The 19052-nt window shown below is 39.5% G+C and overlaps 1 protein-coding gene across 1 annotated transcript; it reads left to right on the plus strand.

The window, feature by feature from the left end:
• The first annotated feature begins 3863 nt into the window (after positions 1 to 3863).
• On the plus strand, positions 3864 to 12936 carry LOC139443663 (uncharacterized). The gene is made up of 10 exons (XM_071224607.1): positions 3864 to 3951; positions 6382 to 6579; positions 6702 to 6838; positions 7117 to 7243; positions 7572 to 7706; positions 8225 to 8419; positions 10358 to 10498; positions 10956 to 11120; positions 11283 to 11358; positions 12016 to 12936. Exons 1-10 carry the CDS (start codon positions 3864 to 3866, stop codon positions 12677 to 12679), a joined length of 1926 nt encoding a protein of 641 aa, XP_071080708.1. The 3' UTR covers positions 12680 to 12936.
• Positions 12937 to 19052: the final 6116 nt, after the last annotated feature.

Here is a 19052-nt window from a genome sequence, read left to right on the forward strand (position 1 = left end):
ACGACAACACTTGTATTATTCTTTTATAGTGAGAAAACATTGTCTCACTAATGAGTATTGAGCTGAGATCAAACTGTTTGTTGCAAAATAAACGAGGTAAAGGTAAGTATAAGATATAACTGTAACATGAAACCGGCAGTGTTTAATGTGACCAGCATGTGTCCATAATGAATCCAACCTTTGCTGTAAGTATAAAGCAACGTCACACATAACTGAATCACTTAAGTGACCAATCCTATAGAAATGAAAATTCAAATTCTCATGAAATATTCAGAGTTGTCTTGAGTATTTTTGGAGTCCCTTTTACGATATTTCTGTATGGTGTCATCACTGCTCACACGGCAACTATTAAAATAACGTGATGTGAATTGAAGTCCATCAGTCTCCCGACTGTAAAACGCTCATTCTAAGTTTTCAACTTATAATAACACTTATAACATTTAAATTCTACGTGATCATGATAACCTATCACCTATCATATTATCGAAACAGTTCATAATCATTGACTGAATTGAGCTAGTACATTCTTCTGTCTTGAAAATCGTCTCACAGGTATGGTCACTCGCTATCTGGATTACCTGCCCTGTCATCCTGACTGAGTATGACTGACTGAGTATGGTTTTACGCCGCTTTTAGCAATATTCCAGTTATATCACGAAGGGGGATACCAGAAATGGGCTTCATACATTGTACCCTTGTCGGGAATCGAACCCGGGTCTTCGGCGTGACGAGCGAACGCTTTAACCACTAGGGTACCCGACCGTCCCTGTCATCCTGAACAGTGTCGAGTTGTGCAACATGAAACCTCTTCCAGCGAGATGAATGTCTTCTGATATACTGCTCTTCATTCCTGGCTGTCATGGAGTTACCACTCTTGTCACTTGTACCACAATTCTACATTCTTTTAGGACGACTCTATCATACACAGACCTCTCTAAAACCTGATACATATATAGTGCAGTGTATGTAGACTTACTAGCATTCTCCAAGCTTCTCTTTAACTTCATAAACTCTTCATCTCTCTGTGTTGCTGCACGCGGTGGGGTAGCCTTGTGGTTAAAGCGTTCGCTCGTCACGCCGAAGACCCGGGTTCAATTCCGCATATGGGTACATTGTGTTGAGCCAATTTCTTGTGTCCCTAGCCGTGATATTACTGGTATATTGCTAAAGCGGCATAAAACCATATTCACTCACTGTTGCTGCCTTGAGTTCTTTCATTCTGACTGCCTTTTCTTTGTCTTTCTCCAGGTCCAAGGATTAGTCTTTCATGTCAGTTTTTAAAGTGGCTCTGATATTGTGGCTAAATGTGGAACGAATCTGCCATAGAAATAGACAAATCCGTGGAAGCGTCTTACTTTTGCTGGACTTACATGTCTTTTCGCGTCAACCACAGTCTGTCACTCCAGACACTTTGCCTTTCTGTGAGAAAACATGTCCAATGAAAATCAATCCTGGGTCAAGTCCAATCCCCACATTAAATCCAGCTTTGAGCCATTCATGTCGTTGGTAATTTAATCTACAGATGGAATGGTGTGTCTTTTTCTAACAACTGCCTGGTTAACCCGTCACATGTCACACATCCTTATCTCATTCTGAGTTTTTCGGACAGCAGATATAGGTGATACCCAGGGGATAGGGCCTGTTACCCAACATCTGTTGCTTTCTCAGGTGCATTGGCAATCTTCTTAATGATCGGGCTACAATTTTAACATCAATGTCTATATGTAGTTTCAATTTGCCGGAGCCCGCAAAATACTCACCATATTCCTGATTCAGTTGCTCATATTCTGTCGAAACTGTGTTTACTCCAATCCTCAGAACTCATAATTCAGTGAAACTTCGACCTGGCACATGAACAAAATCAGCTGCCACCGATTTAACCACATTTAACTACAGTTCTGATCTTCCCTCGCACATCCATGGTGTGTGGTTCTTAAGTGTAGGGGTGCATGTTATTGCCAGTTGATTCAAGCTTGCATCCCTTTTGTTGGGGTTTCTCACAAAGTTCAGTATTTATGATGTTAACAGTAGCTCAAGGGTCAACAAGATTTTTTTGTTTCAAGTTGCCGCTTCCTGCAATTACTGTCCGATAAGCAGAAAAGATATTTATTTAAGATTCAGGATAATACATTACCTCACCAGTGACTGACTGTCCAACGTTGTTTTCATTGTCAACAAATCTGACACGTGAGTTCCACTTCCGGCCTCAAGAGTGACGTCCCCTTGACCGTGTCGTTTCGTCACCACGTCCTGTAATTAGGCAGGGAAAGGTTTGAATTATTCTTTCCTCTCCAGATGTCCTATTTTCCCAAACACTTTTCTTGTTAATTTTGCAAAGCAATCTTCATCTCAATATTGCCGATCTTCGCTTGTCAACCATTTGATTTCGTCACTACGAATCTTTTTCTCCCTGTTTTGCCAGACGAAAAACATGTCTCGAATGCCACATTTAGGAAGAAAGTGTTCATCCTACTTCATCAATGCGGTACCGTACGCCGTACGAGTATATCTAACTGTTACGTAAATGTCCTGTAATTTCGATCCAACCAAATGGAACAACATCGCTCGTCATTGTCAACACCAACAGCTAACGCTTGAATCGGGAGCAACAGCAACACAACACATCTGGTCGTCATGATTTGTTGCCTTGAGGTGCGGCTCGTACGCGTGCACTATGACTACATGAGCTTGTGTCATATGATTTAAGGAGTTGATCTGTAAAAAGACGAGTAATAGCTTTTTTTAGCCTGACATTCAACTATTGAGTGTATAATAATATGGAATAATAATTGTTTGAGTATCTTTTCCTTCTGCTAAGCATAGCAGATACATTATTCTGACCCTTGGCAGTCGGAGAAACAAGTTGCAGACAGGACTAAAAGATGAGATTCCAAATAAAAAACAATAAATACGAACTGCCTGAACATCCCATTCGGGGGTTGGAAGTGCTTTCTACGGAGAAAGAATTGGGCATTATAAGTCACCAGGTCCCGTTCCAAAAGCGACTTTATACTAAGAGGATCTAAACTCTTATACTTCAGCAGAGACATACAATTGACTCCCTCCTAGTTCCCATTTGAGTTGTTCCACTGGGTATTCAGTGACAGAATTGATCCCTTTAACCTATTATGGTCTTAGGAGGTGACAAAGTATCGGGTAGTTCGACTCGGTGACTTTGTTGAGAGAGTGTCATTGTCAGGGATGTTGACTATCTTCCAGCTACGATTACTCTACGGAGCCATCGTCAGAAAACCCTGACTTGAACATTGATTTATATCATTGTAACCGCTGATGCATGTGCTTCTGTTGAACAGGAACCTTACATATAAAATTACACACATTTGATAATCATTATTAAAGCCAAACGCTTTCCATATAAATACAAGGTTCGTCCACGGCGCCGTTGTACAGATTGATTATAGCCGAATATGTCGTTAAACAACAAACAAACATTAGAACTGTGATCATGGCAACCAAACAAAAGTAGAAGTAGGTGTCAGCCTATTCACACTCAACAGCATAATTCTAAAAAACGCTATAAATGGCAAGTAATAAATAAAATACTAAACTCGCTCCCGTGTAAAGCAAATTTTATGAAACTCGTGAATAGTTGTGGTATCTGACGAGCGAAAGTGAGTCAGATACCACAACTATTCACTCGTTTCATAAAATTAGTATTACACGGGAGCTCGTTTAGTATTCTATATTAAGCTCATGGTATATGTTATCGCATAAGGAAAATTCGATACTATGATATTGCAATTCACCGAACAAAGAAGTCTTTCACAGATTATGCGTTACAATAATCACCTCTTTCAACCTTTGTGAGCGTTCTTCCCTGTTGGGTACACCACAACGAGTAGATGCAAAACACACAGACCGGAGATATGTGGACTGCGAGGCTGCTTGCCTGTTACCTGCACTGTGTGTATGCAACTAGTGTCAACATATGTAAGTAAACGTCTCCACTTACTGTAGTTGTTATTCCTTTTAATGTCAATTTTTCATTTGAAGAGTTGTTATGTTTACTTTAATATGTCAGAAATATCTCAACTTGGATTTTTTTATCCGAATATGTGGAACCACAATGATTACTAGGGGGTGTCTAAGCCTTCAGTTTCGAAACTGTCATCGTGTTAACATGCATGCAAAAGTCAGGGGTCTGTACTTCGAATTATGTAACATTTTCCCTTTTCATCTGTGTATGGCATCTCTTTGTTAGGGCCCACGTGTCACGGTATGATATTGAATTTCACATCTGAGAATATAGTATTTTTTAAATCAAATATTCATTCAATTCATCACGCACTGTCATTCCTGTCCTTTCTCTACGTGTCGCTCCAGTGTGCATTTGGACGTGAGTAGGAATTCGTTGTCATTGTCGCTGTCTATGATTCAGTCTAAAACAGTTATTCAGTTTATAATATACATTGCCATTGCAAAACTGTATTTTCTGTAAGTGTCTCAGTTATTTCCATTTATACCTTTGAGTGTACTTATGAACACTATGCCATCCACGTAAGTGAGTGAGTGAGTGAGTTTGGTTTAACGCCGCTTTTAACAGTATTCCAGTTATATCACGGCGTGTCAGCTTAATGTGGGAGGAAAGCCCGACGTGATGCAGGTCTCAGACGTTTACCACTTCGGTGAAACCCACGAGCACGGGTATGGTGCTGACAAACCTAGAAACATAATTGGGGCAAACCGGGATTCGAACCCACAATCCTAGTTTTCTGGCGTGCCCAAGGGACGCAACTCTGCACAGCGAATCGCGGCGCCTTAGACGACTGGGCCAGCCATCCACGTAAGGAAGTAACACAATTTACTATGATGTGCTTATAAGGTAATAGGCTTTTTATCAAGGAAAATCATAATTTAGATGGGAACATTTGTTATCAGTAACAGTAAATTCATATCGAGTTTGCTGGCTAGTGAACATGCTTTGATAGGCATCGCGTTCCTAATATTACATTGAATGGTTTCAACTGCAGTCACAGATTTTCCTCAATTCACAATCTCGGACAAAAGCTTTACAGCCATATCAAACAGCTATAAGGAAGTTATTTATCCAATCAGGACGATGATATGGTCATAAAACTGCCAGTCATGTATATCTATTTATATAATATCGAGAGCTGTGTATTCCAAAACGAATGTCTTCCCTTACATGGCAGAATGGCATACTGACGTCAAATCAAGTGACATCCGGTGAGATATAAGCTGAGCTCGATAACTATTTATCAGTGAATGTTACCGGAGGAAGAGTACCAAGAACTGGATAAGTGCTAAAGTATCGGTTCCACGGTATCTTCATTTTGATGAAAACGATTTAACGTTGTTATGCCATTTGTCTTGCAAACTCACTGAGTTACACAGTAGGGCAGTGCTGCACGGGAATAAGATTCATCAATATGTCCTCATCTGATTCTACTCTGTTTGAAAGAGTTTCAAGGTCATATCTGAATTTGTAACTACAATTGGAAAACCACTTAATGCAATGCATTATTTTTATAGAAGACCCATAACAGAACCAATTTAAAGGACCATTGTATAATACTGTGACTCATTTGAAGCTTAATATTATGTAACGTGTATACATTTTACACACAGTGACGTTATGTTAATTGCCAAGCGAGGGTATTCTTATTTGCGGGGCACGGGTGGTCTGAGCCGACGCAATTCGCTGTGCAGATCTGCGTCGCTTTGGCCCGCTATAAACCTTTATTGTGGACTCCCGCTTCGCCCTGATCACTTCGGGTGTTCGTCCACTATCAAGCTGATACGCCGTTACATTAATGGAATACAGTTCAAAGCGGCGTTAGATGAAACCCACTCACTCGCTCTGTATTTGATTAAGATGCGATCCGATCCGATCCTTTAAACATGAGCTAGATATTGTAAATGTAATTAATTGACTTTAGTGAAATGTTACTTTTGGGTGTATGTTCCGGTACATTGTATAAAATGTCAGTGAGCCCGTATCATTATTTCACTTCTATATTATTCCTTTTATGACAACTGAGTTCACAATACTGTACTATGCCTCCTTAATTTGGAAGTTTCAAACGACTTCAGTTTGGTTTTAAATCTACTTTCTAAATCTATAACACAGTGGTCGTGTTGCCTAATTACGCAGAAGAAAACAAAACATGATAAAAGCGTAAAAACTGAGGTGTGGTAGAAAGAACTCCAACTTGAGTAGTAAGAAATAAAAGTTTTCAGATCAAGGTCAACATAAATCAACAAATGTGATATATGTAAAAACACAATTGCAATCAATTTATATGAGACAACACTAATTGACATCGGATAGGAAAGCCTTAAATGGTGTGGACCGATAATGGATACGTTACTAAATTATATGTCATTAATCATTTGCAGCCACGGAGACAAAACACATCTTTATAAACGAGGAGGAAAACAACTGGTGGGATGCTCGGAAAAACTGTAAGATGGCGCCGGAGAGAGATCTGTATATTTCTGATGCAGAGTTCCTCCCTCCACTCGTGGATGAAAACCTACACAGCAACACTTCCTACTGGGTAGGAGCCATGAGGTATTCAACATGGATATGGACAGGTGAGTCTGTAGAAGTAGTTCCCACATCTAAATAGAAAATAGATATGCATAAAAGCTGTGTATGCATTTATCTTAACTTATAGTTAATCTGTTGTTGATGCCTCTTATGTATGATGTTACAGAAGATGGTACCCCGCTCTACAACTATAATGGATACAATTATACAACTCCAGGAAGCAGCCCCAAAAGCAACTTGTCTTACAACTCCGTTTTCGAGTGTCACCTCAAATGTCCATCCAACCGTATAGTAGGCCTGAGCGTAAGGAGAATGCATGTTTTTGGTGACACAATACTATTGATCCCAAAGTGGTAAAAAGAATTAAATTACGTATGTACATTTACTTCTGTTTTGAAAACCTACAAACGACACACGAAGGACGCATGAGAGAAGGATACAGATGTGTTGAAGTAATGTTGTACAAACACATCATATGCTAATAAAAGAACCGCTGTGCAGTAAAAAGATCATAATTTCCTATCGTAAAGTGTTTTTTTATGACAGGGATACTCAACTCATCATTGTTTCGTTATTTATAGGGGCAAAGGTGTTATTGTCTCGAAAATGCGCATACAGTAACAAATACCAGTGCAGGTGGGATGCAGTGTCCTGGCAACCCAGAAGAAATGTGTGGCAACGACGATGTCATGTCAGTCTACACACTAGGTACTGCTGTGTGCGCATTTACACGTGTATTACATAAAAAAATCGGAGAGTATTGTTATAAGGTTATACTCAAAGGCAACAATCTTCTTGTGTTATGTGTGTTGTCACTTTTATCTATGTTAGAGGGGTTCACATTGATATACTGATGGTCAGGACTCTTAACTTCCGGTTTCTCTTAGTTTGTTTTCTTGTCAACATTATAGCCATATGGTAATATAGTTTACAGTAACGTGTAATGTACGTAATGCTCAGGATGTAAACGATATATTGAGTCATAAATAACTTGTGTATGTTTGTGTGACTGTATGTTACTTTCGCCTTTTTGTAGGAAACTTCAGCTTTAAACCCAGGAGGACTGGAGTATGTGCTTATGCAGAAAAAAATACAACTACAATCTCCATAAAACCAGACTATTACTACAAGTGTGTAACACAAAGGCGAAGATTTGCATATTATTCCCACAGTAAGTATGGCCGACGTTGTCGTCTGCTTCACACAAGTTTGATCACATCCCTCTCTTACATAATCAGTATTTCCTGCAGCCTGAAATTATTTACCAAAGGGAATTCAACAAATGTAAACTTTAATACCCCAATATAAACCTAAACAAAACTACTCATGTCAACCCAAGCTCGTAACTGTCACGTGCACATTGCATGGTCCTGCCAAGCACAGAAAAATAATCGCGTTCTGGCATTAAAACAAATAAATACAGTAACTAGAGCAGCAAATACTGGTTTCAGAATGTATTTCAATTGTTGACGTTTCCGAATGAACCGAAACTTCCTTCACGCAAACAGTCCACGATAAGTAACACAATACACATCTACTAAACATAGAGATCTTGTATTGTCACGGACTGTAGTAAATTATTACTATGATTAATTTAACAATATTCGTATAATCTCATGGATTGTGTTTTTCGATGCCTTCTGGTTTTACCTACGACGTTATTGGATATCGTAATTCATATGTTTGTAGATACTCACCACTGGAACTGTAATGGGAGCGTTTGTGTGTCGGCGGGAAACAACTCGCAGTCATGGATCAACGCTCATAAATCAAATGATCTGATCAAACTAATCTCCTCCACTGCAAGAGATATCCGCAATATTCCAGGATATTATAAATTTTGGATTGGGCTTGTACTAAAATTCACAAGGAAATGGACTGATGGTACGTTTCTAATACCTGCCAGGTTTGAATGGTATACTACTGAAAAATGAAACGCATATCTGAATTCAACACATTTTATATAAATAACTAATTCATTTGGTGATAAATGTGTCTCACATAATTATTGTCTGTGTATGAAGAATTCATTAATCATTACAAAATTAGCAATATCACTGGTCACAAAGCTCAAAGATGTAACACCTCAATATCGTGTATGACCACCATTGGAATCAATAACAACTTGACACCGTAAAACCATCCACATGAACAGTTTGGGGATGTTATTCCACTCAAGTCCTGCAATGTTTCAGGATCAGTGTTTGGGTTCAGATCTGGTGATGTATAGGAATGTTGTTCTAGGCTACTCAGTTTTGAAACAAGAGTTGTCGTCTTTGTCATGTTGACAAGCGACGTAACATTGGTTCATGAATGGAATGACATGTGTCTGAAGTGGAAGTTGACAATAATGGCGTGTCAGATCAAAGCCACATGTGTGAGCTCTGGTTTCTACTTCCTTCAATGATTTCTGACGATTTGGTCGCAAATACTGCGCAGACCTGGAACAACAGAAGTGGTAGAGGGGGCCTTTAAGAAACGGTTGCGGAGGCGAGGTACGCGGACAAAATGATCCTGGGTGGACGTGGTCACCCGTGGTCTTTCAGAACGAGGCAAGTCACACGCTCTTCCTTGAGCCTGGTAACGGTGCCAAAGTAGTCCTACGGTGATCTGCGAAACGATCTGTAGCGTTCCCCAGCATCCAAACAGACAATGGCATTGTTTCGTACATCCTCATCATGTCCTGACGTGACTTCCAACGTTCACCGCTCCTCGGGCCCCGCACGTTTGTTTTGTGAGATTCCATCTTTATGATGCTACTTTGGTTCTGACACAAACTATGTGTATTCGGATGGTGAATGAAAACCACTATGTGTGCAAACCACGATATGGACATTGCGAAACCATTTATTGATAATGATACCCAACTCTAAATAGCTTACTTAGTTTTTTATTTTGGAATATTAGTGTTAAGAGACATGGAACGGATAAAAAAGATTTACGCCACACTCAGCAATAGTACAGCTATCTGACAGAGGTCTGTACATAATCCAGACAACCCGGTTACGGATGTCATAACCTTTGAGATTGGGATACGATAACATGCATCAACCAGTTCTGACCACTCGATCCTGTTAGTCGCCTCTCACCAGAAGTATGTGGTGCTGAAGACCAATTCTAATCCCGAGTGAGTGAGTGAGTATGGTATTACGCCGCTTTTAGCAATATTCCAGAAATATCACTGCGGGGGACACCAGAAATGGGCTTCACAAAAAATCACTAATTTCAGTATAGCACTATTGAAAATGACACTGGAAAATGGCTAAATCAAATGGCTTAATTGTATAAATGGCATAAATGATTTAGTAATATTATGAATTTCAAGGCTTTTAACATATGCCAATGTTCAGCATAAAGTTGTGACAAATGCGGGCTACATATTCTGAGTAAGGGAATATCGTTAGTCCGGAAACTCCACCTTGCAGGGACACTGGGGCACTTGCTAATCCGGACTATTTCAGTGGGAACGCAGCAGCCAGAAATTACTTGGTTTCACCGTATAGCAAATAATCAGCTATTCCGTTCACAACCATCATACAAATCTCATTCAATGGGAGGAACAGTGTGTGCTACTATAACGAATGTTAAAACTTCTCTCTTCCGTGGCATTACAAAAACGCCTACAGCAGGATGTAGCAGGGTCTCTGATTTTGTTAACTGAATAAAGTACCTTTAGATTATGACAAATAACCAGATACCACAGAACCAGGCTTAATCATCTATTTACTTTAAGTGACCATAACTATGAAAATAAAAATGTTATTTTGCAGCTTATTGCAATGTTCACTTAATGGTTAGTAGCTTAAACTTATATGATTCCAGGACAAGAGGTCTATGGCTCTGGTGAGAACTTTCCGCTAATTAGTTCACCAACAACAACATGCCTAGCTATGAAAAACAACCATGGCATATGGAAGCCGTACTGGATACCATGCAATTTGCGCCTTGCATTTATTTGTGAAGGTAATAGGCATGTAAGACGAATATGTTGTTTTACACAATGGTAATTATAAGTGGATTCTCTTCAATCTTTACATTCAATGCTAAGATAATGTTAAAAGATATGACTATAATACATATCTCTTCAGCTGTTTTTCCAAACAATAAATTAAAGAGATGGGTTTCTTTTATCAGATCTTATCAGAGGCCTTCTCTCTTTCATTTACTTACCCCCTCCCTCCGTCTGAACTACACGTGCTGTAATTACGTACATTGTGATTTTACTTCGCTAGTTGAAGGACCCACAGATAACCCTACGTCTACTGTTGGAAGTTGTTATCATGTACAAATGTAGGGTTTTTTCTTTAGTGATAAGATATCCCCCAAATGAATCACATCAAACTTCGTCACTAATGTGAACATTTGCAATGACATTTACCGATTATTGGACATTTGTTTAAGGATAGAATTTCATTCTTAGCTAAAACAGTAATATCACAATCAACATCGACTTTAACGTCTACATCAACGTCAACGCCGTCATCAACACAGTCGCCGTTGTCAGGGGGAGATTCCACGGATGTTCCTTCCCATCCCTCTACTGGCAAGCAGTCAGATGTAGTTGAACAAGCTGGTAGTCAGAGAGGTAAGTATCTACTACAGTCGCCGAGGGTAGCCCTGTCACGCAGAAATACAGGTTCGAATCCTAATATTTGGATATTGTTAAATGTGGTGTAAAACCATTTTCTTGTGTACGTTTAACACGTTTAATAATCCTTTTAACATACACATTTTTCTATATTCCCAGGTGTTATCATAGGACTGGCTATCGGCAATGCGGTTTTCTTACTGATAGTCATCGGTTTAGTGTTTCTTCTGCAAAGGTGATCTTCTTAGCAGCACTTCTATAAACAGTGAAAAAAAAACCATTCTTGACATGTATATTGTTAACTGCTTAACTGCTTACATTTATGAAGTGGCTTTCCATCTTCGGATCAACTGTTTGTGAAATAGCATCTCCTAATATGTAGATGTACAATTGATATCGAGCAGCATTTAGATAAGGGTCACGATTGCCGTCAGTAATATGACAGTCACGCGAACTCGTTTTTATTCCAATGTGGATTTCTCTCAATTCCGGCCGAGATAACCTGCGGGGTTGAGGCGACCTGAGTGACCCTATTCATTCGTGTGTTTGGCCATTTTGCTTTAAAAGTGTTTCGAGGATTATTTCAAGTTGTAAAATATGACATCACATCAAAGAGTACAATTAATCTATTTTGGTTGGAACTTATTAACCACTTACTGTGCTAAATAGAAACAATCAAGTAAACATATTTCATTTAAAATTACGATTCGGGGCATTTTATACATCACATTAGAGCATGTGGCTAATTATGTTTCAGGCAACGCAAATTCCATTTGGCTAGAAAAGATACGAATCAACAGATGGTCTTCAACAGGTCATAAACATAACTAATGTAAAGTTACTATTAAGGGCATGTACATCACATTCAATCATGTTGCAAATGCTGTTTCAGACAACGGAAACTCCGTTTGGATAGAAAAGATACGAATCAACAGGTGAACCTCAACCCGCCAACAGAAAACACGACCTACGACGGTCTCGATGTTCCGAGAGACAATGGCGCATATTCTGTTATAACCCCAGACACAATTGACGGGAAGCCATTCACTCCCCCTGTTCCAACAGTGACAGTAAACCCAAACACTCACACTGCGAAAATCTACGTGAACCATCCTGAGACTGATGTTGAGAAGGTGTCCAATTCCCTCTCAACGCCCAGTAAACAACACACCGACATGCCAAGAGGAAAGCCCCACATGCATCTCTCTGGACCCGACTACGACACAGCAGAATGTATTCTACAGTCGAGAAGCGGAGATGGAAGGGACACTGGACTGGATAGATCTGCAGGAGGTACTGATGTAGCCATCTCCGAGGGTGTTCAGTACCACATCCTCGAGAAGCGCAGCTCCACGGGAAGGGATGAAAGTGATGCTGGTTTGTATGACCACACGGAAGCGGCAGAGGGAAACTACGACACCACACGGGGGAAGGCCAGAAATGTAGATGACTCGTACAGTCACATTGGCGCGATAGATAAGGGGTTTATAGAAGGTGACTATGATGTCGCTGGCGCTGGGCCTGTTGTGATCAGGTTGGATGACACCTACAAATGAGGCCACTAATTAGCATAACACATGATCTGCCGTCAGAGATAACTGAAATCGTGGTAATGATGTATTTGCTAGCAGAGATCACGATGGTACAGGTAGGAGTGTCTGGTCGTACAAAGGGAAATACTTTTAGGACATGAGAAATATAACTGTACAGTAAGATGGGATTATCTTTCCAGTGTTGCTGGATAAAACTAGTTTGATTGAAGCAAAAGTCTCTCTTTACAGGTCAAAGAGCCATATCTTGACGGAAGTTACGTAACAATTATGGAATAAATTTAAGTTAGTACTTTTAAGGTAAAGAGTGGTTAAAGTTAGTTTTTTTTATTAGTGATGCAGTTGAACATTGAACTATTACAAGTAAAAACGAATTTCTCAAAAGGTTGTCTCCTGTAGGAGTCAGTTAAAACAAAACTTCAAAAAAAGTGAAGTGGTTAATGCTGACGTTAAGTTCTTTCAATCTTTATATATCTTTTCATTGCGGGGGCACCGGTGGCCCAGTCGTATAAGGCGCCGCGATTCGCTGTGCAGAGTTGCGTCCCTTCGGCACTCCAGAAACCTATGATTGTGGGTTCGAATCCCGGTTCGACCCGAATATGTTTCTAGGTTTGTCAGCACCATACCCGTGCTCGTGGGTTCCCCCTGAAGTGGTAAACGTCTGAGACCTGCTTTCCTCCCACATTAAGCTGACACGCTGTGATATAACTGGAATACTGTTAAAAGCGGCGTTAAACCCCACTCACTCACTCACTCACTCACTCTTTTCATTGCGAAAAGATGCGTAGGTGTATTGAGATGTACGACGATGATAAAATCAATCATACATTTGCCGTGTTAGCTACCCCGGAAAAAAGTACAGTGTAGGTTGAATGTCTTGAGTCACAGAATAGACTGACGATTGTAAAATATCAGACACATATTCCAAACAATTAAGAGTTTTCGAGTTTTGGAATTCGGAAAATGTAGATGAAAATGAAATACACATTAATCTAGATGTCATTTTATATAATAATTTAAGAGAAACAGTTTATCTCGATGTTTACACATTAGCCCCCTAGTAAAAGTCTTCTGTATGACTTTTTTGATCGAAGGGCATTTTGAATATTTAAAACTTTAAGAAAATTTTCACTAATCTTCAATCTTATGAACTATATTTACTTGCTTTTTTATTTGTTGTTTTAACACCACAATCAACAGTAGTAAAGTCATATTACGACTTGCTTTAAAATGTCGAGCCTAGGCAACATTATTCACATCTGATTACTTTTTTAGTATTTGTTTTGTTGTTGTTTTTTACCCGTGAAGATCCGGGGTAGAATAACTCTTCGGCAACCCGTGCTGGCAGTAAAAGGCTACTATGCTTGTCGTAAAAGGCGACTAACGGGATCGGGTGGTCAGGCTCGCTGACTTGGTTGATGCATGTCATCGTATCCCAACTGCGTGGATCGATGCTCATGATGTCAGTCACAGGATTGTCTGGCCGAGACCGCTGTCATATGGCTGGAATATTGTTGAATGCGGCGTTAAATAACAAACAAAAGATTTAAATAGTTTTACACACCATCGTTTGTTTATCTTTTTATTCATGTTTTTGTTATGAATACGGGAAGGGTTGTGTCGCTTTTTATTAACTGGTAGTATAAGTACTATCTAAGTACTATCGAATGCTGCATTTAAATGTCTTGAGAAGTTGAATGTATTTTACCTTTCCTTTATATTCAAGCAGCTCCAGCTTTTTTGTCTACATTTCAAAACTTTTGAGGTACAATCGATATCAATCATGCTCTATCTGCGAATATTTCAAGCTGGGGCCGGATACATGAGTTTATGTTAGCATTAACTGACCTATTTGACAAAATGTTGGATCTCAGCTGTGGGTCCATGTTCGGCACCGAGACAGTTTCCAGGATTTCGGTCCTGGCGCACACTGATACAAAGGTTACATGCATCTCCTTAGACAAGATATTTTGTTCGACATAGGTACTAGTGAATGGGTACCAGGTAGGGTGAGATCGTAGTGTGTATGTTAACCTAGTCTTATAAAGCAGAATGTATTGTGTTCTTCCCGGGAGCTGAAATATGAATGCACATTAAATACACACTCGTAATAATTTAGTGCCATCAGCAGGTTGCGTTTGATTTTGAATGATAGTCATCCTCTTGAAACTATATGAATAAAATGTACTTTTATACACAAAAGTGTTCTGTCTTATATTGTGAAACAATCTAATTTATACGTATTGTTTCCAGACGATCTTAAAATCGTGTTCCGAAATTTAGCCACTCGGTTACTTCATGTAACAAATCATGTCATACATGTTTGTGTGGGTAAAGGTAAGTTTGGTTCTGAGTAGAGGATGTTACCAACCGGTGCTCATTGTTTATAACCTGATAAAACATTTACAGCAGATATCGAAACATTGTGAATGAAAGTGGTTTATGTACTTATGCATACATCAACAATTTAATGAAAATAAGAGTACAATCTACGTAACAATTAAATCATAGCGGGCAGGGCCAAAATTGCCTGCATATTTAGTTTGTCTCTATACGTGCAACTGATATAAACTTCCGCCAGCTCTGTCCACAGTATGAAGGATGCCACTTCATACGGCCGTCATATCGATCAGAGGTGGTTATCTTGATTTGATACCTCTGATTGACCATTCATGATACAGTTGTGTTTAACGCCGTAGTCCGCAATATCACAGCTATGATATCACGACGGCCTGAATATAATCTCATATGGGCCCGAAAACTAGCGTTTGATATCATAAGCAACATCCAACGCCGTCAGGTAGGATGACACTCAATCACCCAAGCCAGCTAGCCTGGCCAACTGATCTTTTAAATAAAAGCGACCCTTTCTATATTCATAACAAATCTCTGCCAAAAATCTATTCGAGTCGATTGTACAAATCCGACTGTATCTTACATGTGATTTTGAATCACTCTCAAATAGTGATGATACCAGGTTTTCGCGAAAAGGGGAGCGTATCCTGCTCTATCGGTGGCTCCACTCACAAAAACGTGCAAAGACAGGTCAACTGTTTACCTAAAACAATACCGGAACCTGTGGTAGAAGACAAAATAGGAAAATCCTCCCCCCTCTTGTCATACAGTCTTGTGGAGAGTCACTCTGACTCTTTATGCATAGATCTAAATATGTAACAGATGTAAACTGACTTTGCCAATCCGAGGAGACATGATTCATATACATAAAGAAACAGATCATCAAGACGCCTCTTACTGAAAGTAGAATCAACTGTATCCAAGAAACCCAATTGGTCTACGCTACAACTTACGTTACTCATGATCTGTATTATCCCTGTGTCATGCATCAGTACAAAACATAGAACTGATTGTTCTATTAACCAATGTGAATATCTAGGCATGTCGACGAAAGCCTCTTCAATACATTTCAAAGTAAAGTCACCAAACCAACTTTGCAATCCATATGGGTTCGAATTTTTTTATACTTTGGGGCGTACGAAATGACAAATGCTTGACCAAAATGTTTTTGGAAAAACGAAACTAGCGTAAAACAAACGATAAAAACGACAAGCAAAATTGTCAAAACGAAATATACCACCACTGGGGGGATTCCCATTACTGGGGTTAAAACGGGTTCCCGGTGTTTGACGCGCTGTGCAATTTCAACGATCATGACGATCGGGGCGACGCCCAGTCTGATTTCTTATGCCTCGGAATTTTAAATACAATCTTTCTTTTTTCTGTCTGATCATCCATTTATTTACCATGTCCACAACTTATGTCACATATGTAAAAACACTGAAAGCATAGTAATGCCCATCAAACAATTTAAAAACACTGAAGATGCCTTCATTTCTTACTCAGGGGAGTAACAGGGCCGAGAGCAGCTGGTATTTTATTAACCAAACAGGTTGTTAGTAACAAAACAGTAGTTAATTGCTATATTATTCATTCGCAATGTCAAGATCAAAAGTCGTTTCACATGTTTAACAATGTATACAATGTTGTTATTTTTGTAGGATTAACGGAAGTAGCAGAAACAGTAATGTGTATAACGGCTAAGAATCACAAGATATATATATATACGCAACAAACGTATCAGCCAATGAAAACGGTTGTCAACTCTGCGACGATAGCTTTAGGTCACGCCCCCAATTAGGTTTGTTGTGGAAGCAGATTACAGAGTGTGTGATTGGAAATTTGATTTGGACATTTGAAAACATTTTGTACGAATATTATGAAAGTCGATTTTCGAAACATAGTTTCCTTTCACTTTACTTACCCTTTAAGACGACCACGTCTTGTTTTCTTTCGTAAGTGAGTGAGTGAGTTGGGTTAAATACTGTTTTTAACAGTATTCCAGTTATATCACTGCTTGTCAGGAGGAAAGTCCGATGTATTGCAGGTTACAACTTTGAAACCCAGGAGCACGAGCATGGTGCTGGCAAACCTAGAAACACAATTGGGGAGAAACCAGAATACGAACCCACAATTACAGGTTTCTGGTGTGCCAAAGGGTCGCAGCTCTGCACACCGAATTGTGGTGCCTAAGACGACGACTGGGACACACGTGACCCCTATACATGCTTGTCTAGGCTGGTGATCGTGACTACTAAATATGCATAATATAATAGTTAATTAAACTTAAGTCACTTCGCAAATCGATAACTTAAATATAACCCGAATGTCCTTCTCAAGGAGGCCCTCAACACAGCAATGGTTAATGTAGAGTATACATTCAGTCATTTGGAAATAAACAAGACGCATAATTGTTTTTGAACATTGACATGTTTCTCTTGACTGGTGTAATATGCTACTAAATATTTCTTTAAGTTTGTTCTTTTCCTTCTTCTGTTGGAAATGATTTCTATGGATAAAGATAACTTGATTGTCTGGTCCAGATTATTTACAACCCGCCGTTATACAGCTGGGTTATTGCTGAATGCGTCGTTAATCAACAAACAAACGTTAGGACCGTGATAATTGCAAACAAAAGAAAACATCCCGATGTAATGATTTGTAACTGTATTATCAAACGCTGAAGCTCTTCAGCAGAAAATAGTTATCTTATTTTAAATATGCACATACAGCTGATCATCTCTTTCGCCGAATGAACGATCGTGTAAGTTCACATGGTTCAGGCTGACCACAGTATGAAGGGCACAGTTGGACGGTTTTCCCTCGGCTGACATAGTTAATAACGAAATGTTTTGCGTTCATGTGGATTATGTTTAATGATCATTAAACACAGAAAATAAGGCCGCACGTTACCTTTACGATAAGCTATATGGCTTTTTCGATAGACTAGATCGCTGACCGTGCAGCGAGAAAGATTTGCAGCGTCAGACATTTTGAGCGTGATTTTAACCGGGATTTCAAATAAGATGAACAAAAACGAACCGTATATATCCTTTAGAGCACCCGATTGACTGCCCATGAAACATTGTTGACAGCATGTATGTGTAATGACAAGTTTCACGCTTATAACGTATTTTTTCATCAGCCTTGACTGTGTTGCCATTTTCAGCAGATGCTCTTTGTGACCTCAAGATGGAACATTACAAGCCAAACTGGAACTCGTTGTCCGTAGAGTATGTACAACGTCGTTGCAGGCTACGAATTTAGTAATGTACGACTCTGAGCATATCATTTGCTTATGTTAAGCAATGACTATCAAATAGTGATGATATCAGGTGTTCGCGAAAAGGTGAGCGTATCTTGCCCCACATGTGGCACCCGTCATAAGGACATGCAAAGTGAAGACACAGAAACGAAGTTTAGGTTATGAAGAATCGCTTAACTGTTGAAGGAAAGGAACTAAGTAATGGGGAGGATAGTCTCTTCCTCTGTCGGAAAGCATGCAATATTGAGCTGAGGTATGTACGAAGGTTGATTAAAGGTGAAGTTCTAAGCTCAAATGGAAGGAATGGTTGTTGTCATAACAGGGATGGATGCTACTTTCTATACAACTGTAAAGAGGTGGGCCGCAAAGTTTAAGTCTGGGCGTCGTATTGCTCGTTCAGTAATCATTTCCCAGGACAGAAACTCTGGCAATGAAGAAAGTATCAAATCGTTGGGTTCCAAAGCTTCTGACATCTGATCAAAAACGCACCAGGCACAACGTGTCTCGTGCTAATCTAGCTCTGTTTGAAGCTGAGCCAGAAAGGCTTTTGTTCAACAGACCCTCCTTATTTTACTGACTTGTCACAGGGAAACATATTGCTCAAATGACTCGTGTACTGTGTATATACCTCTATGACATTTAATGTCCTCAAGGAAATATTTCACTCTTACTCAATTCTTTGTGAGGCTCAAATCATATCAATCAACCCTCGTAACTAAATTTAGCTAATCGTATATGTTATCCTTTAGGGAAAACTAG

Source organism: Haliotis cracherodii, unplaced genomic scaffold (genome assembly GCF_022045235.1).
Source record: "Haliotis cracherodii isolate W230 unplaced genomic scaffold, xgHalCrac1.p SCAF_5, whole genome shotgun sequence".
NCBI lineage: Eukaryota > Metazoa > Mollusca > Gastropoda > Lepetellida > Haliotidae > Haliotis > Haliotis cracherodii.

Bases quoted from the DNA above. Each gene is read 5' to 3' on its own strand.
- LOC139443663 (XM_071224607.1), top strand. From the start codon at position 3,864: ATGCAAAACACACAGACCGGAGATATGTGGACTGCGAGGCTGCTTGCC. The intron at 3,952-6,381 runs GTAAGTAAACGT...AATCATTTGCAG, and splicing joins TGCAACTAGTGTCAACATAT to CCACGGAGACAAAACACATC. The intron at 6,580-6,701 runs GTGAGTCTGTAG...ATGATGTTACAG, and splicing joins TTCAACATGGATATGGACAG to AAGATGGTACCCCGCTCTAC.